Here is a 22,882-nt window from a genome sequence, read left to right as displayed (position 1 = left end):
CTGGCAAGCCTGTGTGTGTTGAGAGCTTCTCTAACTATCCTCCTCTGGGTCACTTTGGTGTTCATGACATGAGACAGTTGCTGTGGGTGTCATCAAAGCAATGGACAAGGGCAGCCCGGGTGGCTCAGCAGTTTAGCGCCACCTTCAGCCCAGGGCGTGATCCTGGAGACCCAGAATCGAGTCCCACGTCAGGCTCCCTGCATGGAGCCTGCTTCTCTCTCTGCCTGTGTCTCTGCCTCTCTCTCTCTAACAAATACTTTTTTTTTTTTTTTAAAGCAATGGACAAGGTGGCAGGTGGAGCTGGCAAGGTCACCAAGTCTTCCCAGAAAACTCAAAGGCTAAATGATTATTATCCCTAATACCTGTCACTCCAGTCTTAATCAGCAGTGGAAGAACTGGTCTCAGAACTATGTGTCAATTGGTCATTTAATAGTAAAAGACTGGTTAATAATAACGATGCATCATAAAACCTTCAGAAGGAAAGGAAAATGTTTTGTGGACCATTTGTCTTTGTGTGTGTGTGTGTGTGTGTGTGTGACAGTTTTAAGTTATTAGTTCTTAACATCAGTACTTTTTAGAAGAAACAATTTGACCAAAAATCTGTCACAGAATTTTGAGAATCATTAAAACAAAAGTTTAATATGAGAAAAAAAAAACCCACTGGAGTAGAGTACCACGTATATGCATGTGTAACTGAAAACACCTCTGAGGGGGGTGACTGGGTGGCTCAGTGTCTAAGTGTCTGCCTTCGGTTCAGGTCATGATCCCAGAGTCCTGGAATTGAGCCCCACATCAGGGAGTCTGCTTCTCCCTCTCCCTCTGCCCCTCCCCTGCTCGTTCTCTCTGTCAAATGAATAAATAAAAATCTTTAAAGATAAGAAACCCACCTCTGAGTCAGGAAAAATAAAAATGTACATTCTAAGTGCTGGGTATAATCCTAGAGTTATGGCTTTTTTGAGCTGGGCTTATAAACTCAAGTTCTTAAGAGCCATACAATGGTTATTAAGTATTGCCCTAATCAAAATCCTCTAGCCTGAATGTTTCTTAGCCCTTCATTATATTGACTAAGAGTCTGCCCATGATAAAGCTATTCAATATTAATTCATACTCTGCTAAACATAAACTTTGTAGCATCCTAAGGTTTAATGCCATATTTGGCTGGCTTGATACATTATTTTGCTTTTCAACTAAAACCCAGATGGACAGACATAAATTCATCATAGTCGTAGCTATTCATGGACTCCTCACAAATTCACATCTTTTTATTCATCCACTTGTATGATAAAAATATCAATGCTCCCCTCTCACCACCTCAAAGAAAAGGCATTGTCAGCATGTCACCTGGAGATTGTGGCCACATTGCTGGTTGCCAACATTCTTCTTCTCTTTCTTCCTCACAAACCAAATCATTTTTATCAGGGAAAGCAACACACCCAGCTAAAAATGCTAACCTTCTCCCTAACAGTTAGGGATAACCTGATAAACATTTGACCCTTGAAAAATGTGAGGGTTAGAGGTGCCCATGTCCTCAAGCCCTTGAAAATCCATATATAACTTTGACTCCTCAAAAACTTCACTACTTATAGCCTACTGTGGACAAGCAGCCTTAATAATGACATAAGCAGTTGAGAGACACATACACTGTATTATATGCTGTATTCTAATAAAGCTAGAGAAAAGAAAATGTTAAGCAAATCATAAGGAAAATACATTTACAGTATTGTACCAATCGAAAAAACCTGCAACAGTTCAGATCTGTGTTGTTCAAGGGTCAATTGTAGTTCTAGCTAATGAGAAAAGAGCAGAATTGCTGGCTGTGGATTCCAGGAAAGCATTCTAAAGGGATAGGCTCCACTGAAAAGCCCTTTCAATCTCTTGTCCTTGCCTTTCCTCCATTTTCCTGCATGAAACAGGATGAAGTCACAGCAGCCAAGAGGATGAAAGCCACAAGCAAAGATGGTGACATTAGTAGACAGGAGTTTAAATCTCCAGTGACATCACTGAACCATCATAACAGCCCCAGGCTACCTACCCTATGATGTCTCATTACATGAGGAAAAGCAATCCCTAACTTTGTTTAACACATTGTAAGTCAACTTTTCTCATGGCCAAGTGCCATCCCAACTGATAGCTCCCTGAAGACTCCATACATCAAGAATGGCTAAATACACCCTCAGCAATGTTTTCCAAATGGGAATCTAGCTACGACATTATATGATCGATAAAGATTTCTGATGAAACTGCCTTCATTCCTCCAAATAATGGTAAAGGACAACAATAGCTTCCTAGGTGCTTTTTCTTTCGTTACTGAATGGATGAGGGAACAGCTTATAAGAAGCATACACAAACCTGGGACCATCAAAGTCTAATTCTCCCTGAGTCTTAAATTTAACCCTGGAATTCAGTTCTATGAGCAGAAAGTACTGACTTTTCATTCAAGTGCAGCACATGTCTGTCTCCAAACTCATCCTTGTCATTGCCATTGCCATTGGGATGAACTACAAATAAACAATGTCTTTTCATGCAGCAATCCCCATCCTAGGAACTTATCATAAGGTTTAATAGAAGCAACAACAAAAAAACTTATACATGCTTATTATAGCAACTTCTACCAAGAAAAGCAATAATCTATGTGATCAATATGCTTTCATGAAATGTTTGTTAATCATTTCCTATGTTCTAGACACTGAACAGCACTAAAATGGTCTCTGCTTTCAGAAAGCACTGGGGATACAGAAGACTAAGGGAGAAACAGTCAATAATATTTATCATTATAAAAACTACATAAATATAGATTTTAATGACAGATTTTAAGATGCAAAATGGTATGTACACTCGTGATTTCAGATATGTAAATATGTAGGTAAAGGAACCAGGGCTACAGTGCAAAATAGAGACAAAGGAAAATGAAGGGCAACCACATTAAAAGGGTAGAACTAGGAGTCATTTTAAAACATTTTCCAAACTGTTTCTATATACCTCCATGCCTGCCTACCTATCTCTACCTGTCCAAACTAAACCTACCTTGTGCAACGCACCATACGATTTCTTTACCTCGCCATTTATGCACCAGCCTCTGTTCTTCTAGGCTCAAAATCCTATCTCAGAGATCTTCCCCAACAGTAAATATCAGTCTCAAAGCTCTATTGACTTGTCCTTTGAATCTCTAAATAAGTTCCTTTCTTACTCTTCCATTTGTCACCAAACCTTTTCACATGTGGGACACCGCACTAGCTAGATAGCCTAATTGCCTTCTGGACTTCAATCCTTCCTCCCAAACCACCAGGAGCATGCCTGTCAAAACATTCCTAAAAGACCACAGTCATCTCCTCTCTCCATTGCTCAACACTTCCAGTGACCTCCCCAAACCAATGACTCTATATTCCAGCCTGCAGTCAACTCTGCAACTTGGCACCATCCCTCTTATCCAACCCAACTTCTTTTTCTCCTCCATATAAACATGGACTGAACCAGGTCAGTTTCTTTCCCCCACTCTAAGTTTTTATTTAAATTCCACTTAGTTAACATACAGTGTAATATTAGTATCAAGTGCATTATTTCAGGTATAGAATAATCACTTACATACAACACCTGGTGCTTAACACAATAGGTACCCTCCTTAATCTCCATCACCTATTTAACCATCCCCACCCAACCACTGCCCCTCCAGTAGCTATTAGTTTATTTTCTATAGTTAAGAGTCTGTTTTCTTGGTTTGCCTCTCTCTTCCCCTGCTATGTTCACTTGTTTTGTTTCATAAATTACACATAAAATTGAAATCATATGGTTTTTGTCTTTCTCTGACTTATTTTGCTTAGCATAATACCCTCTAGCTCCATCCACAGGTTGTGAATGACAAGATTTCACTCTTTTTGATGGCTGAGTAATATTCCATTATATATGTATATGTTATATGGATATATTTATCCACTCATCAGTCAATGGACATTTGGGCTCTTACCATATTTTGGTTATTGTAGATAATGTAGATAATGATGCTATTAACATCGAGGGGCTTATGTCCCTGTATTTTTGTATCCTTTGGGTAAATACTTAGTAGTGCAATTGCTAGGTCATAGGGTAGTTCTATTTTTAACTTTTTGAGGAACCTCCATACTGTTTTCTATAGTGGCTGCACCAGTTTGCAGAAGTGTAAAAGAGAGTTTCCTTTCTCTGCATCTTGGCCAACACCTGTTGTTTCCTGGGTTAATTTTATCCATTCAACCAGGGCAGTTTCTATACTCCCCTCCCAAAACTACAGCCACTTTCTAGGCTTTTGCTCATGCTGTTTCCCTCTGGAAACAATCTCCCTACTTGTCCACCTAATGAGGTCTTATATATAGTACTTCTTCCTTCTAGTTCACATTAATATTTCTCTTCTCTGAAATCCTAAATTACTTCTGCTCCAAAACAGTACCTATTTATCTACTATTTTATATTGCTGTTTTATTTATTTATTTTTTTTTTTTCAATTTCCATTTATTTATGATAGGCACACAGTGAGAGAGAGAGAGAGAGAGGCAGAGACACAGGCAGAGGGAGAAGCAGGCTCCATGCACCGGGAGCCCGACGTGGGACTCGATCCCGGGTCTCCAGGATCGCGCCCTGGGCCAAAGGCAGGCGCCAAACCGCTGCGCCACCCAGGGATCCCTATATTGCTGTTTTAAAGAGTCACATTTCCACAGAGTGCTGTGCACTTGTGAAATGGTACGTCCAGTCCTTTCAGGGCCTAAACTTCTCCAAGAAATAACACCTGAGCCTAAGAGAAGCTTGTGGCTTTGTCCATAGAAAGATATGCTACCTTTTTTGTCCCCAACTAAATCATGAGCCTCTTGAAGACTGGGATGGTGTCTTATATTCTCCTACAGGATCTAGATTGGCACTAAACATGTAACAGGCACTCCAGTACTATGGACTGACTGTTGAAGCCTAATCCCCAATGCGATGATATTTGGAGGTGAGACCTTGGGAAGGTGATTAGCCCTTGTGGGTAGTGCCCTTAAAATGATAAGACTGCCTTTAAAAATACAGACCTCAGAGAGCTCTTTCCATTTTGTGAGGTTATAGCAAGAAGAAGGCCTTCTATAAACCAGGAAGTGGGCCCTCACCATACACCCAATAGCCAATTCCTTGGTCTTGAACTTGTCAGCCTCCAGAACTGTGAGTAATAAACGTCTGTTGTTTAAGCCACCCAGCCTGTAGCATGGCCTGAACTAAGACAAGAAGCTAACTTAATATACAAGAACATCTGTAAAACTAAACAGGTACAAATAATATTCTGAACAATCTGTTCTTTTGATACTCTTAGTGATTCATGATCTTGAAACAAATGAGTCATTAATGGTACTGAAGAAACACGCTATTCGAATGAAGGGTTAAATTTCTTAAATGAATCCAAAAAATTATTATGAAATACCCAGTTAACATTTATACAGATTCCTCTCACTCAGTACCAGGTAACTGTCTAGATACTTTCTCTCATTTAATCCTCATAATAGGTGTTGTAATTATCCCCACATTACAGGAGAAGAAATTATCCAGGTGGATTAAGAAATCTATACAAAGTCCCACTGCTTTTAAGTACTTGAGCCAAAATGATAACCTCGGCTACTGGATTCTAAAGTTCATGCTCTTAAACACTTTCCAGCTACCCTAAAAAGTCAATATGAATTAATGTTTATCTTGTCTCAGGTCCTTCCAAGGATACAAGCATGGCCAATGCCAGATCATCTTTGTAGTCTCACAGCCTTCTATATCCCTCTTGGATACCATTTTCCTGCCAAACCAGACTACATGCAATACCCCAACACACACTCAGCTCTTTGCTGACCCCCAGCCTCTGCTCTATTTCTTCTCCCTCTTACACACAATCTCTGCTCCTTATCTGCTGAAATAGTATTTACTCCTAAATACTTAGTTCATAGCATTCCTCTCTCAGGGTTCTCAGATTCCGCTCTTCTACAGAATAAAGTATTTGCTCCTACCCACTTCTTTAGCAATCTGCACTCCACTTCTGATCTTAATCTCTTGCTTCATACTTAGCGATTTATACCCACATGAGGGGATCCCTGGGTGGCGCAGCGGTTTGGCGCCTGCCTTTGGCCCAGGGCGCGATCCTGGAGACCCGGGATCGAGTCCTACATCGGGCTCCCGGTGCATGGAGCCTGCTTCTCCCTCTGCCTGTGTCTCTGCCTCTCTCTCTCTCTCTCTCTCTCTCTCTCTGTCTCTGTGACTATCATAAATAAATAAATAAAAATTAAAAAAAATTTATACCCACATGAGTCTCCTATGTTGGACTACTAACACCTCAACAGCAGAGTAAATCTAAGGTGCCCACACCAATTCATCTTTACATATGCAAACCCTCCTCATGGGGCTTTGCACAGAATAGGCATCTGAAGATGATAATTGAATTTGTAAAATTCAACTTTGCTTGATATCAAAAGACAACGTGGGAAATGAGCAACTTTAATTCTCAGTAAAAGTTCACAACATACAGCTGACCTTTGAATAAAATGGGTTTGAATTATGTGGGTCCAACTGTATGGAGATCTTTTTTGATACAGTATCATAAGTGTGTTTTCTTTTCCTTATCACTTTAATATTTTCTTCTCTTTAGCTCATTTGTAAGAATATGGTACATAATACATATCACGTACAAAATATATGTTAACTGTAGAAGCTATTGGTAAAGCTACCAGTCAATAGTAGGCCATTAATAATTAAGTTTTAGGGGAGTTTAAGTTATAAGCGGATTTCTGACGGCATGGGGAATTAGCATCCCAACCCAATGTTTTTCATTAGGTTGACTGTACATCTAAATGCTGGTTATCCTTGGTAGCAAGCTTGCTAGTCCTCCAGAAGCCAGCTCTTCAAGGATAATCAGCACTCACTCGGCTTTCTTCATCCAGAGGAGTGCATGGTATTGCTGGTGCTGAGTTTGGTTCAAGAACCTGAAGGACTGATGTTTGTGAACATTCTCTGGATCGAAGTGCACAGGTATAACATGTGTTCTTCCAAAATGATAATGTAAACTCCAATATTAAGAGGAAGCCACTAACAAGAATTTGCCTGTTTTCCAGCTATGGCAATATCTTACTGCCAGTAGCTCTTATCCCAGGGCAAGTCACATGAAGATAATTGTCTCTTGCACAAGTTACCACCTCACCTCTTTTTAGTTCTCAACACTTAACTATGTTAATAAAAACTCAGAGCAGGTTTTTACTTTGGAATTCTTCCCACTATCTCAAACTCACCTGAAATGCCATGAAATTAGTCTTCAAAATAATCACCTCAGAAATATATACATTTATCGCCTTTCACTATCAACTGTTCAGAACAATATGGAATTCTGTTAGAATTGACTTCTAAGTTATTTATACAAACACCCCCAAATATTAGCCTCCTCATTTCACTAGACACCCCTTACATAAATTCTTTAAATATTACTATTTTAGGGATCCCTGGGTGGCGCAGCGGTTTGGCGCCTGCCTTTGGCCCCAGGGCGCAATCCTGGAGACCCGGGATCGAATCCCACGTCGGGCTCCCGGTGCATGGAGCCTGCTTCTCCCTCTGCCTATGTCTCTGCTTCTCTCTCTCTCACTGTGTGCCTATCATAAATAAATAAAATTTAAAAAAAAATTTAAAAAAAAATAAAAAATAAAAAAATAAATAAATATTACTATTTTAGGGGTACCCGGGTGGCTCAGTGGTTTAGCGTCTGCCTTCGGCTCCGGGTGTGATCCCAGGGTCCTGGGATCAAGTCTCACATTGAGTTTCCTGTGGGAAGCCTACTTTTTCCTCTACCTATGTCTCTGCCTCTCTCTGTGTCTCTCATGAATAAACAAAAAAAAATTTTTTTTAATTACTATCTTAGAGCTGGCCTTGGGTGTGCCTCAAGGCACACCTATGTCTCTGCCTCTCTCTGTGTCTCTCATGAATAAACAAAAAAAAATTTTTTTTAATTACTATCTTAGAGCTGGCCTTGGGTGTGCACATGCTGGAATGTCTTAGGAGAGTCAAAAGCTGAATAAATCCTAGTCTTAAGTGTATAATATGGTAAATGTTTTAATATAGGTTTTACACTAAAATTAGCAATTATAGGGATGCCTGAGTGGCTCAGTAGGTTAAGTGTCCTGACTCTTGATTTTGGCTCAGGTCATGATCTCACGGTCATGATATCAAGTATCGCATCAGGCTCCACATCCAGCACAGAGTGTGCTTGAGATTCTCTCCCTCTCCCTCTGTCCCTCCTCCACTCACACACACTCTCTAAAAAATAAATAAAATTAGTAATAACATATTACAGATTAGAATACCACATACATAAAAAAGGTTTTTAAAAAATTTAAAACTTAAAACTAATGGTTTCAAAGTGGCTACAGTCTTCAGTGCGCTAGGTTAGGGGTAATGTTTTCATTTAGAGGGACTTTAGTTACAGCATTTGAAAAGAAATAAAGTCATGGTGATTTCACCTGGGTACACTAAAGCTGTTTCCCAGCTAAGTGTAGCAGAGTAGTTAGGCATGTGGGCTCGGACACCAAGTGGCCTGTGTTTAAACCCCGCTTCCAACACTTACTGTGTCACCCTGAAAAAAATTACTTAAGCTTTCTAAAACTCCAGAGTCCTCATTTGTAAAAAGAAGAGTAACAGTGTTTTTCCACATAGGATTGCCAGGAAGATTAAATGAGATAGCACCTTCAAAATTGGAATAGTGCCTGACCCAGTGAGAGTTTAATAAACATTAACTCATATTTGTCTCAACACCGCTGTTGGCTGACCCTTTAGATATGCAGCATTTAATGAGATCATATGTATGCGTGTTTGTAAATATATATGCAAAATTTTAAAGTAGCCTTACTTCTCTCCCGATTGTAAAAGTGTCTCAACCTAATCAATCTAAGGCCACCAAGGTCACTGAAGTCCAACAAAATCAGGCTTATTGACTCATTTAAATAAACATGAAGAAACATGGGTTATCTCTCCAAAGGAAAAGACAGTTTCTATGGCATTCTGGGGAAGAGTGGAGTGTAGGTGAAATTTAAACGAAGCAGCATGGTGACAGGTTCAAAGCAGAGCTGTGTAAACTGTCAATTTCCCATAGATCCAGGGTCTCATTTTCCCGGAAAGTACAAATTTACGATAAACATGGAATGGTTAGTCCAGAATACTGTCATCTGTAACTCTACATCTGACTTAGAAATGAGGATGCTTCTCTGTGTCAAAGTGATTGAAACCCTCCAGGCAAGAAATAGGATATGTCACTTTTAACAACATAATTTCAAAGAGCAAAACCTAAGATGTTAGAAGGCAAAGTTTCTTATGAGTAAGAACGCAGTAGTCATTCAAAGAAGACTATCATTATGACATTTTAAAGCTGCTATGTATACTTAGAAAAAAATAGTTTCCTGTTAACTTTGTAGCTGGCTTTACTATCTGTTATTCTAACCTGATAAGTGGCTAGGCAGATTTTCTCAGGCTGAACCCATTTTTACTTTCTCTAAAGTAACTTACATTCTTTGAAGAAAATGGGAAAATACACACAGAATGACATTCAAAGTCAATCACAATTAACTTTTGGTAAGTATTTACAGACTTTTTAAAAATATTTTTATTTATTTATTCATGAAAGACATAGAGAGAGGGAGGGAAGCAGAGACACAGGCAGAGGGAGAAGCAGGCTCTGTGCAAGGAGTCTGATATGGAATTCGATCGTGGGACTCCAGGATCGTGCCCTGGGCCGAAGGCAGGCGCTAAACCGCTGAGCCACCCAGGGATCCCCAGACTTATCTTCAAACAAATTTTTTTTGTTGTTTCATAAGACTAGATTTATGCTATAAAAGGCCTTAGAGTCTTTTCAATGTATACCATCTTCCAGTATTATTAAACACTCTGATGTAACACGATTGTTAAGTGTCACCCCATTGTACAGATGTGTCACCTTTTTTTTTCACTAAACCCTAATTGTTAGCCATTCCATTATTTCAAGCTTGTCTCTATTTTATATATATATTTTAAAGATTTTTATGTATTTATTCATGATAGACACAAAGAAAGAGAGAGACACAGGCAGAGGGAGAAGCAGGCTCCATGCAGGGAGCCCGATGTAGGACTCGATCCCAGGACTCCAGGATCACGCCCTGGGCCAAAGGCAGGCACCAAACTGCTGAGGCACTCAGGGATCCCCAATTTTGTCTCTATTTTAAATAAAATTGCAAGAAACATTCGTGGAGAAATCTTCACATGTTCATGATTATTTCTTTAAAATAAACTCTTATGAATAATAACTATCAAAAAGAAGGCACATTTTGAGCTCTGCTCTCCATATTATAAATCTGTGCTACAGAAAGGCAGTAATTCATACCCCTCCCAGCAGCACATGAAGTTGTCTGTTTTCCTACATCCTTGCCAACCCTGGGTGTCAAATTTTTAATCTTCACCAATATTGTAGACCAATATTGTAGACCAGTGAAGTCCTTCATTTTAGTTTTTATGTTTGAGTATTACTGAGGATAACAACAAGGTTCTGAGCTATCTTCTTACGGGGTGTGTTTAATGCTATTAAGCAGGAAGTGCCAGGGAGCTGTAGCACAAACCAGGGAATCATTCTGTCGGGACTCAGAGTCGTCAGAGGTTCTGTCCACTAACATGGCTTTTAGGCCAATGTTCCAGTTTTCTAGTGTATAGAAGGCACCTGATTCCACAGGCTTCCTAACCTTTTCCATTTCTGGCACATATTGCAAATGATATATTTGAACAGAACACGTAATCAGATCCCAGGTCCTACCCAACCACCTAGAGGGCTGAGGAAGCCTCTATCTTTACACACCTGCACACTATATTGGAGTCACACCAGGAAGTTCTGGACCAGAGCAGCCTGAGGTACACTGAACTTACATACACTCACATATACAATCATGCTATTTATATAAAAAAATAACCTGGAAAATACCAAGTATTAACAGTTGCCATGTGTCTTCTATTTTCTCCATCTTGTTTATATCTTTAAATTTTCCTAAAATAACATGTTACCATATATTCATTTTCTAGTTCCCAGAAGTCCGTGGAAATTACATGTTACAAAAGCAATCAAAGCTATGTCACCACTAGCTAGCTAGTTAGCTGGTGTCCTTCAGCTAACCTCAAGAAAGCCAAAATTTTTCCTCTCTGCTACCTGCACCTCATTTTTATTAGTGTTCCTCATATTTTTATATCAGCTATTATCACCATAAACTATTTATTTATAAGCCAATATGTACCACCAATGCTGTTATATTCCATTCTCAATTCTCGCCTAAAGCATTTTCATTCAGAATGTTTACTGAATATCATCTTTAGTTGCCTGGTTTTATGTTCTGTATTGAAAATGTCCCAGTGACTTTCTTATACACTTTAAGTGAAGTTTTTCTGACGTAAGAGATTGTGTTGCCTCATCTCATCCACTAACCCTATTCAAGTGAGGATCTGAGAATTCTGTTGTCTTCCGCTGCTCACGGTATATTTTTAGCTCTTTATTGGGAGCGTAGCATGTCTGTCCTCAGAACTGTTTTGATGCATCATCTCATTTAATTATCTCAATAGCCTTATGAAATAGGAACTATTTTCTCCATTTTACAGTTAAAACAGAGGCTCAGAGTTTATGTGATTCGCCAAGGCCACACCGCCTGTAAGCAGGGGAGCCAAGTACAAGCCAGGGCTGTGAAATCCAGGCTTGACTCGAGCCCAGGGCTGTGGGTAGAGTGTACTTTAGATGCTAGAGTAGTCGCTGTAGGGTGACTTATGTTGTTTTTTGGGTTTTGTTGCTGTTGTTTTTCTTTTTTAAAGATTTTACTTATTTATTCATGAGAAACAGAGAGAGCAGCAGAGACACAGGTAGAAAGAAAAGCAGGCTCCCTGTGGGAAGCCTGATGCAGGACTCAATTCCAGGACCACAGGATCATGACCTGAACCCAAGGCAGATGCTTAACCACTGAGCCATCCAGATGCCCCATTATGTTGTTAACCCTCATCTACTTCTAGAAGAATTGCATTTCTGTCTTGTGCAGGGTCATCAAAAGGCAGAGCATGTGGAGCCACTAACTACTGTACTAGAGCCGCCTCACAAGGCTTATGTCGGCTTATGAGAGCTGGCTGTTAACTGTTCAGGAATTAAAACCTACCATTATTGGGGATCCCTGGGTGGCTCAGCGGTTTAGCGCCTGCCTTCAGCCCAGGGCATGATCCTGGAGTCCCGGGATCAAGTCCCATGTTGGGCTCCCTACATGCAGCCTGCTTCTCCCTCTGCCTGTGTCTCTCATGAATAAATAAATAAAATCTTTAAAAAAAAAAAGCCTACCATTATTAAAATTATACAAACTTGCTATTAAATTGTGCTTTTTAAAGGCGAAAGTACTTAAAACCCATTATTTCCTAATAATTTTATTCCATTATTATCTATGTTCAAGGTTATTCACATCTATTGTTTATCAGCATGGTGGAGATACCAGGTATAAAATGGTAGTGTGCTACTGCAAATCTCTTCCCAACTTCCCGTTCAAGGATGTCATCCTGGCGGCTTAGTATGAACACCACAGAACCAGCAAATGCTACAAGTCAGGGTTTCTTACCCCTCCCGGCAAAAGCCAGTTTTTAAAAATTACCAGCACACCACTTCTACACTCTTCACTACCATTCCTTCTGTAGATCTTGTGAATCATAAAATTCTTTTCTGTTGAGTAGGGACACAGGCACCACAACTTCTGTTTTAAAGAGCACTACTCATCCACCCCACCACCTCCTCTTGATGTTTCATTCTAAGTATAAGAGGCTCCATCCCCGGCCTCTCTCTAGCTCTCTTTCATCCTTTCCTCTATGCCCTAGAGAAAGAAGAGGTCTTTAATCTGACCACAGTGGAGGAGGAACTTGGCATGTGAAGCACAGCCCTTCTGTTCTCCACTTAAGAACATGTGTTCTCACAGGACACCAGGGTGGCTCAGTGGTTGAGCGTCTCTCTTCGGCTTAGGTCACAATCCCAGGGTCCTGGGATCGAGTTCCACATCAGGCTCCCTGCAGGGAGCCTGCTTTTCCCTCTACCTAGGTCTCTGCCTCTCTCTGTCTCTCATGAATAAATAAATAAAATCTTAAATAAAAAAAAAAAAATGTGTTCTCTGCCTCCAAGGTCAGCCAGCACATGGACTTGGCACCTGCCAGAAATATGGGGAGAGAGGGAGAATCAGGGACAAAGCCAGGTGGGAAAGAATGTCTGATTCTGAGACTCCGTTTTATAGAGTCACTGCTTGCATATATAAACTGCATTCTCCATCATCTATCTGTAATAAGAGCAAAATTTTTGGTCTTCCCTTGGCTTATTTCTTAGGCCTAACGTGGTTCAGACCTCAGGCTTAAGAGAGGAACATTGTTATTTATTGGGCGTCCTCAAACCCCCAAATAAAATGCTGCATTGCATTCTAGTGGGCCACAACTAACTGATGAATGTTCATGATGAAATTATATCTATTTGCAATCCTAGGTCTGATGATCATAACAACAGTATTTGCTAACAACTAGGAACATGCAGATCCTGGGCTGGTTCTCATAGTCATTCATAAAGCAAATACATCTTACCCACAGTACCAGTGGTGCTTCAATTACAAGCGCATCATGAATTCTTTAATTTTAGAGAGATCATAAACCCCTTTATCCGAAAAATTTTGCCTTCTTAGATCAAATTTTCCATTGCTATCGATACTTATCTTTCCTCCTAAATGTAGATATTTTGTTTTCTCCAATATGTTGAACTCTAACCTCTGTGCCCTCTGCTATTTCTCAGACACCAAGGGAAGGAATTAAATTCTGAAGTCCATGTACTTTTACTTTTTATAAAACTGAAAGATCTTTTTGAACGTTTTCCATAAGCAGCCTTGCATTTTAATGCACTTTTAAACTAAATTTATATTCATTTATTCTTTTCATAAAAATTTGCCAGGCTTCTCTTTGTTTTACACTTCATGATTTCTCATCTCCTTGCCCACCCACGCTAACCTTTCCTTCGCAGTTTATACATGCTTACTGATTTCGAATATGGTGTAGCAGTTTGTCCGAAGGTATGCTCCATTTCTTTTCTCATGTTCCTCTATAACACAACCCAATTTTACTGCTCATGATTCACAATGCATCTTCAGAATCACTGTTCAAAACACCAAATATTTAAATTCTTCTACGAGGAGGCATGAGATTCCAGGAATGTTATTATTTTTAGTGTATTAATCTTCATGTGTAAATGTACTGAGCTAATTTAGAGATGAAATCCATCCCCTTAATATCTGAAGAAAAACTATTTAGCAAACTCCCTCAGTAACCCACTCCACCGTTCATTATGACCTCTTAAATTAACCTATTCATTATACCCATTCCCTACTGCTTTATCCTAGTAAAACAGAAAACACATCGATCTCAGGCCACACTGGATAAAAGGTTTCCTTCATTTCTCCAAGCTAAATAATACTTAATCTTTTTCATTTTAAATCTTTTATGCATTATTAGAATTTACTCTCTACTATTTTTAGATTCTCCATGCCACTCTTTAAACAAGGGTCAGAAATAAACATATCCAGAACTGAAAAATCTAATAAAGATGAGACTGGCAGCAAATGAAATTACAGCAGTGACAGGCTGCCCTGATGTTCTTTATTTACGGCTTGTTTCTCTGGCAGCCTATCCCTATCTCACTAACAGATGATGGTACTTCTGGCAGTACTGTTCTCTATGCAAGGATTAGTGCCTGCAAAGGCTCCCAGACAGTAGAATCTTCTCTTGACACTTGCAGGAAATCTCACATGGTTGAGCCCCTGTGTCACTGCTCTTTTCTCCCCACCTGGCTAGCTGGTTACCCACCTTCATATGTGGGATTTTAAGTCAGATAGACAGGGGTTCAAATCTCAGCTGTTATATATTAGCTAAGTGATCCAGGGCAAGTCACTCTACCTTCCTCAACTATACAATGAGAATAGTAATACTTAATTCACATAGTTCTTAAAATGATCAGATGGTATGAACTGGACACTTCCTTACACTTAATGAACATTAGATATTCAACAAATGGTACCTTAAAAACAAAGAACTTCCCCTTCTTGGGCATTTGCTTGGCATCTCTAATTTTAGCAAATGTCCAGTCCAGGAAAGTAGTATTTGTCCAATGTCTGTGTGGGAAGTAGTGCTATCTTGCCTTGCCGTAACTATAGGACATGTAGTACTGTAGCAAAAATGGCTATGTGCCCATTCTTTATCTATGTTTTTTCCCTTAGTAATATAATCCACCATCTTTAACTGAATCGAAGGCCTCCCAGAATAAGACTACCTATTATATCTGACAGAAAAAAATATAAGCAGAAATGTCATGAGTAGCTTCCAGGTATTTCTCTAAAAGACACCCAATGCATGACCCTTTGCCACATCTTTCCTTGCCTTCATTCTGCTTAGGATTAGGATATGATGAATAGCATTCTAGACTACATCCTGAACCATAAGGACTCTGGAACATTCCTAGGATGGCAGAGCAGTGAGCTGGAAGGAGCCTGGATCCATGGGGATGATAGAGACCTCTTACCAGTCCTGGACTGACTCTTACAGATTTTTTTCATATAAGAAAGAAAAAAAACCTCAGTACTCTGGTAAGTAATCATTATTCTGTGGGTTTTCTACCATCTTTATCTAAATCTCATCCTAATAGAAGTATCTCCAATCTTCTCATGGGATTCAAGTAATAGTTTTTAATCAGGGGCAATTCTGTCCTCCAGAGGACATCTGGAAGGTCTGGGTGACATGTTTGGTTGTCACAACTATGGGGTTACTACTGGCATCCAGTGGGTGAGGCTAGTGATGCTGCTAATATTCTACAACAAATAGAACCACCCCTACAACAAAGAATAATCTGGGCCAAAATGCCATTTTTACTAAGGTTGAAAAACCTTGACTTAAAGACATCCCTCAGGAACACCAGTGATAAAATGCCTTTTATTCATTACAATAAACATGGTAAAAGAATGAGCTGTTGGGATTAATCAATATTCTTCTCAATAGTTACTATCTCTCTCAAACAGTGATAGTTTTCAAAGAATTAGGGTACAAGAATTATAAGACAACTAGCCAAGACTTCAGATTCATAGCAAGAATGTTCCATTTAAAAAAGATTCTCAATTCTAGTTGCATGTATTATAATCACCTGGAGGGCTTTAAAATACACTGATGCCCAGGTTCCACTTCAGGCCAGTTATATAAAAATTCCTGGGGCGGGGGGGCGGGGTGAGGCCTGGGCAAATCTATTTCTCATGGAAGAGCAAAACACGTTCATAGAGCACTTTTTACAAACACGCTGAGGAATTACACAACACAGGCAACGGAGGATGTTCCCAGCCACAATCGGTCTGCTCCTTTCTAGGAGGTTCCGGAAGGGCAGAGCCTTTCATTTCCCCTCTGTTTAATGTTTACTCCAACTCCCTCTTTATCTTCAAAATAAAGGAACACACAGCCTTTCTCTAGTATGGCTGTAATTGTTGAGTTTCACCAACGGATGTGCTTTTGCTCTGACCTCTGGCTTCCCCTTCCTTGACTGTGGTCATCATCTCACCACCCAGACCGGTGGTGGGAATCCTTTAATATCTTGTCCTTTAATATCTTATATCAACAGGACCTTCAGATTTCTGAGGTGGATCACTGCTTCCACTGGAAGATGCTGGAAAATTCAAAGTGCTATACCCGTCCAGCCGCCACATTCTCACTTTGACACCTTGGATGCCAGAAAAGAAGAAGAAGGAAGTAGCTACAAAGCACAGTGAAATATCCAGCTGTGATTTTTTTAAAGCCTGAGTGATTCTAATAAATAGCCAAGGTCAAAAAACCACTGGTTTAGTGTACTCGAAGGGAGTGCTTCTAGCTCTTTAATCCTACTGTAAAAGCAGCTCATGCTGACTTGGGGGGAAAAAAATCAACTACAAATATGACCTTCAAGGGTTTTTTGGTTTGGTTGGTTGTTTTTAATGCATTCAAACCCAGGAGAGTTTAATGACATTTTTTCCTTTAGAAAATAAGCATCTAGCTCCCAAATACGTATGAAATAAGAGTGAATGGTTTCATCAACTGCTTAGTTTAAACAAGACACATTCCCTGCCCTAGGCAGCGTATCCCTCAAAATCTTACTAAGAGCAATTTGAAGATAGTGACCTAAAATACTAATAAAGTCAGAAAGCAGAGTACTCTAATTGTACAAGAAAAACAAAATAGTTCAGACTATGAAAAAAGCAGTTCCATTAGTGTGAGGCAGCTGATAAGCTTCGTCGATGCTGGCTTTAGACAGGAGTCTGATAAAAAAGCAATTTTGCCTGTCAATAATAGTAAGTAGACCTGACCCTTAAATAGAGAGCAATTTTTCTATCAGATAAACAATAAGTAGCCCAGCAACCAGATAATTTATGCAACATCACCTTTTTGAGGAAAAAAAAAAATCAACCTCTGCCACTGCAGAGTTGCTCCTGGCAGCCTCTCTAGTTCAATCAGTGCGAGCAGCAGAGAATAAAGGTTAGCCCTTAGGTTACCCTGAGATACAATGAATAGGACACTGCCCCCACCCCAGGATAAAAGATATACCAGTACCGTATCATCAGAACTGCCTGAAATTTTGTCATACAGCAAAGCCCAAGGAATTGCCCATTGTCATAGATCTGGGGAAGATGCCTCAAGATAATGCAATATTTACAAGAGTATTCAGAAACTAAGTCTGGATGTGCATATCTATCATTGAGAAAAATGCCCTCCACAGTATTTGCTCCCAAGGTTCTTTGCCAAACTGTTGAGGGGACTATATATTCTTCAGGATTACCATGATCCCATAGCTGATGTTGCCTAATGCACATGATGCTTCCAGAAAGTTTACACTCCTTGTTATAAGAGAAATTTGCAGCTCTTCCAAAGGAAGTTATCGCCATAATTCCCATGATTTACATGAAGAACCAAGAACTTATAAAAAGATCAGAGAAATAGATCACTTTGGTTGCACTCAGTCATTACATCAACTTAACTAAATCTGCAATGTATTCTTTCTATTTCTAATAGAGTGGGCACTTTAAGAGTTTAATCATCTAATCACCAAAGTACCTCCAAGTATCTTCCCCATGGACTCTATGAACTTTGTTGGAAACAAAACCCAAGAGTAAGGTGAACACAAAAGATAACAGAAATTTACGGAATAGGAGTATATTTGGGGGAATGCTTGGGAGGATGCCTGGGTGGTTCAGTGGTTGAGCCTTTGGCTCAGGGCATGATCTCAGGGTCCTGGGACCAAGTCCCGCATCTGACTCCCCACAGGGAGCTGCTTCTCCCTCTGCCTGTATCTCTGCCTCTCATGAACAAATAAGTAAAATCTTAAAAAAATAAATAAGAACTGATGGGATATAAGACACCAGGAAGGGGTCTTCCATATATACCGACACCCTGAGCCAAAGGCAGACACTCAACCACTGAGCCGCCTAAGCATCCTATTCCATCACTTCTTATTGGTGGCACATATACTGCGCAGAGAGATGGTGGTAGGAAGAGATTAGGAATCCACAACATTTTATTTTACTCGATTTATCAAGTCACTGATAATACTACTAAAGATACTCAAAAGGCATTCTTTAAAATGCAAACAATCGAAACTGTCCATCGACTGACAAAAGAATAAACAAAATGTGGTATATTCATACAAAGCAATATTGTTCAGCCAAAAAAAAAAAAAAAGAAATGAAAGTATGGATATGCACCACAATGTGGATGACCCTTGAAAATATTATTCTGAATATAAGAAGCCAGACACAGAGGCCACACATTGCATGATTCCATTTATATGAAATGTCCACAACAGGCAAACCCTCAGAGACAGAAAGTAAATTAATGGTTGCCAAGGGCTGGAGGGAGAAGCGATGGGGAGTGACTGCTAATGGTCACATGGCTTCTTTTTAACATGATGAAAATATTCTGGAATTAGAAGTAATGGTTGCAGTCTGAATATACTAAAAGCACTGAATCATACATTTTAAATTGGTGGATTTAATGGGTTATAAACCATATCTCAATGTTAAAAAAAAAATACTCTTTAATTCAGCATTTCTCCTGCTCCTTGAGCCTCTCTCTGTGCTCAACAGGGGGTCTGCCTCTCAGGACACCCGGCATCCTTCAGTACCATCCTATTCATGACATTGAGAGGAAGTACTCTTACAGAAAGATTTAAATGCTCATACCATTTTTGTTTCATCACATTCTAAAGGGAAAATATCAAATCAGAATTCCTAGTGTAATCTTTAGTCACTCAGGTAAACGCAATCCAAAATGCTCCTACTGTGACAAAAGCAGGTTGTCCAATCATCCTGGGGCTTTTGTTTTCTAAAGGTCAAGTCTTACTGAATTACTTCTTTACCTACTAGATGATGAGCTAACATTAAGATAATTATAGAATTTCAAATAGTCCTGAGCCTTTGACTAGTACCTTTTGAAAAAGAAAACGAGGCTCACGTAGGTGGCTCAGTTGATTAAACATCTGCCTTCAGCAAAGGTCATCATCCCAGGGTCCTGGGATGGAGCCCTAAGTTGGGCTCCCTGCTCAGAGGGGAGCCCTGCTTCTCCCTCCCTCTGCCTGCAGCTCCCCCTACTTGTGTACGTTCTCTGTCAAATAAACAATAAAAACTTTAAAAAAAAAGAGAGAAAGATAAACCATTAATTCTAATCAAGATTCATTCATCTTATACTACAGAACTGTGCTTAGAGAACCAATGGTTGAGCGCTCAAAATAATGACTTCTGATGTTGAAAAAAGTCTTTTGGTACCTTTTTGTTACACCATTATCTATGTCAACATGTGGGCAGTGCTGGGGTCCTTTGTTTGGTATGCAAAACAGAATACTCATTCATAAGTCTGGAGATAGAATGAGGGACACCTGGGTGGCTCAGTTGTTGAGCGTCTGCCTTTGGCTCAGGTAGTGATCCTTGAGTCCCGGGATAGAGTTCTGAATCGGGCTTCTTACAGGGAACCTGCTTCTCCCTCTGCCTATGTCTCTGCCTCTCTCTGTATCTCTCACGAATAAGTAAATAAAAATCTTAAAAAAAAAAAAAAAAACAGAATGAATACTGATACAGTTAAGTATCTGCCACTATTGATTGTAAATTATTATCTTAAACTTCCTTAAAGTTACCAAATGGTCTACTTCTGACTGTATTGTGGAAACACTGCTTAAAAGGGAAAGAGTACTTAGGAATGCAGTGCCTCCACAGTTTATCAACATGAGGTACCATCTGTTCACAAACCATGTCTTAAGAGAAAATAGTAATTCCACAGAGGGTGGTTATCACATTACTCTGGTCACACCACATGCAGTACATCCGGGATCAACAGGTATAAGAGTACCCTGGCAGAGCAATATTGGAGTATAGGTTTGAACAGCATCTCTAGAACCAGTACTTGGGATGTGTGATGGCAGTTTTAAGAGGAAGAGGAGGCAACGGGGTGCTCTGTCATTGTGAGCTCTTTCACTTTCTATGGAATGATACTTTATTTTTTTTAATATTTTATTTATTTATTCATGAGAGATAGAGAGAGGCAGAGAGGCAGGCTCCCTACAGGGAGCCCAATGCGGGTCTTGATCCCAGGACCCCAGGATCATGATCTGAGCCAAAGGCAGATGTTCAACCACTGAGCCACCCAGGTGTCCCTGGAATAACACTTTAAACTCCTTTTAAATTTCAAAGGAAGTAATGACGAGGATGACCTTTGAGTGGCTATAACTTGTACACCTCACATAACAAATCTGGGACATGGGTCCTTAGGTTATCTAATCAGCTCAAGTGTCACAACTATCAAAAACAAATTTTTAGATTCAGACAAAAATGATTACAAATCTATAATAAATGAGTACCAAAGATAGTTTATTCAAGATTATGCATTGGAAAGAAAAGCACAAATAAATCTCCAGAGATTATATCCCCTAAGAATTAAATTATCTGTAAACACAATCATACAATTGAAGCCATCATTATACATTTACAGGACCTAAATTAATACACAACATAGTTTACAAGAACATGGTACCCTCTAGAATGCATACCTCTTATATATTCAGAATAAAAAGCTAGCGCAGCACAACTCACCTTAATGTTGACTCTAGTTCAGAGGCAAATGTGACAAATCTAAAATCTTCAAAGAATTCAAAGACCCGTTAAGCTAACATTTTACTTTCCATCTACAATTTACCAAAATTACTTATCAGAAGTAAAACTGACATATCAGAGTTGCCTCTCTTCCCCATGTATTATTGCTTGGGGATACTAAACAGAAGAACTACAGAAACAGAAGCCTAAAAAAAATAAATAAAAAATATAATAAATTAAAATTAAAATTAAAAAAAAACCCAGAAGCCTAGAAAATCCAGAAATTATACACTGCTATAAAATCATTCTGTATATGCATATACTATGGAAATAAAAAATAAATCTACAAAAACAGAACACTCACCCCTAAGACATTTCAAGAACAATAATGAAGATTGACGTCCCCTATCAAAGAGACTCCTGGGGGATCCCTGGGTGGCGCAGCGGTTTGGCGCCTGCCTTTGGCCCAGGGCGCGATCCTGGAGACCCGGGATCGAATCCCACATCGGGCTCCCGGTGCATGGAGCCTGCTTCTCCCTCTGCCTATGTCTCTGCCTCTCTCTCTCTCTCTCTGTGACTATCATAAATAAATAAAAATTAAAAAAAAAAAAAATTAAAAAAAAATAAAATAAAATAAAAAAAAAAAAAAAGAGACTCCTGGGATGTATTTTCTCAAAATAATTAGTCAAGAACCCATGATTCCCAAACCTGGGCCTGCATTTTCTAAGAAAAATGAAAATTGATGCAATGTTCTGTTACATAATTTTAAAAACACATCATTTCCTTTTCATGCTTTTTTAAGGTAAGCATCTGAGTGGCTAAGCAGTTACTGGTTTAAGTAAACAGCTTTCAATCTATTATAACCTAATTACTTGAAAAACATGGTACTTTGGAGAAAAAAAAAGAACTAATTCCCCTGCTAAAGGAGAAGCTGGATAAATTTAGTAGTCACTGAATAGTAAGATTTATGGACTTCCTTTATTTCTGCCTCCCTGACAACCACATTTTTTTTGTACCTAACTAGGCAGAGGATGATAATTAGTAACTACTGTCATGCTATAATTAAAGATCAAATACCTTAGTTGCTTCAAGAACTCAACATCAGAGTTGCTGTTAATAAGCTTGATGAACTCTTCATAAGAAGGAGCATAGGTGTAAGCTCTCTTATGATGTTCATTCATCTGTTCTCTGCGCTCCAACTGGGCAAGTAGCATCTGGTTAATGTAATCTGGATTACTAAGTAATTCCACTACCGGCTTCAAGACTGTGGGAAGAAAAAGAAAGTACCACTGAAAAAGGTATTGTCCTTTGAAGAAATTGTTTTTCTTCTACGGAATTAAAACCACACTTGGGATACATTTTTAAACTACCCAAATGGGGAAAATAGAAACAACTCAAATATTCAAAAATATGTATGCATGTACAAACAGCTCGTGCTGGGTATGCTAGCAACTATGGCTACGATCGAGTGGTTGTTTTAACAAGTTAAGTTTAAAGGAATAATGAAAGAAAGCCACGTGGAACCCAAGTTCCTAACAAAGATACCAAAATTAAGCACACTGATTTTTTTCTTTTATTTCTTTCATAAGGCTCAATACGTTTGGTCTGCCAAAAGATGAAAGTGAACGTTCTTCCAACTGGTGAAAGCAGATCTCAGGGGAGAAATTATTAAAGTCAACGACACTACTACAAATTCATCCTAACTTTTGCGTTAAATAATTCCCTTTTCAACA

At 39.3% G+C, this 22,882-nt stretch overlaps 1 protein-coding gene across 1 annotated transcript in view; it reads right to left on the bottom strand.

The window, feature by feature from the left end:
* The window catches only part of SNX25 (sorting nexin 25), a 131,895-nt gene that overhangs the window by 65,265 nt on the left and 43,748 nt on the right, over positions 1 to 22,882 (bottom strand). The window contains exon 5 of the mRNA XM_041753079.1: positions 22,227 to 22,413. Within this exon, the coding sequence (XP_041609013.1) occupies positions 22,227 to 22,413 (187 nt within the window). The remainder of the gene's footprint in view (positions 1 to 22,226; positions 22,414 to 22,882) is intronic.

The sequence above is a fragment of the Vulpes lagopus genome, chromosome 4 (assembly GCF_018345385.1).
Source record: "Vulpes lagopus strain Blue_001 chromosome 4, ASM1834538v1, whole genome shotgun sequence".
NCBI lineage: Eukaryota > Metazoa > Chordata > Mammalia > Carnivora > Canidae > Vulpes > Vulpes lagopus.
The sequence above is the reverse complement of the archived record's forward strand: the minus strand, read 5'-3'. Positions and strand labels throughout refer to the sequence as shown.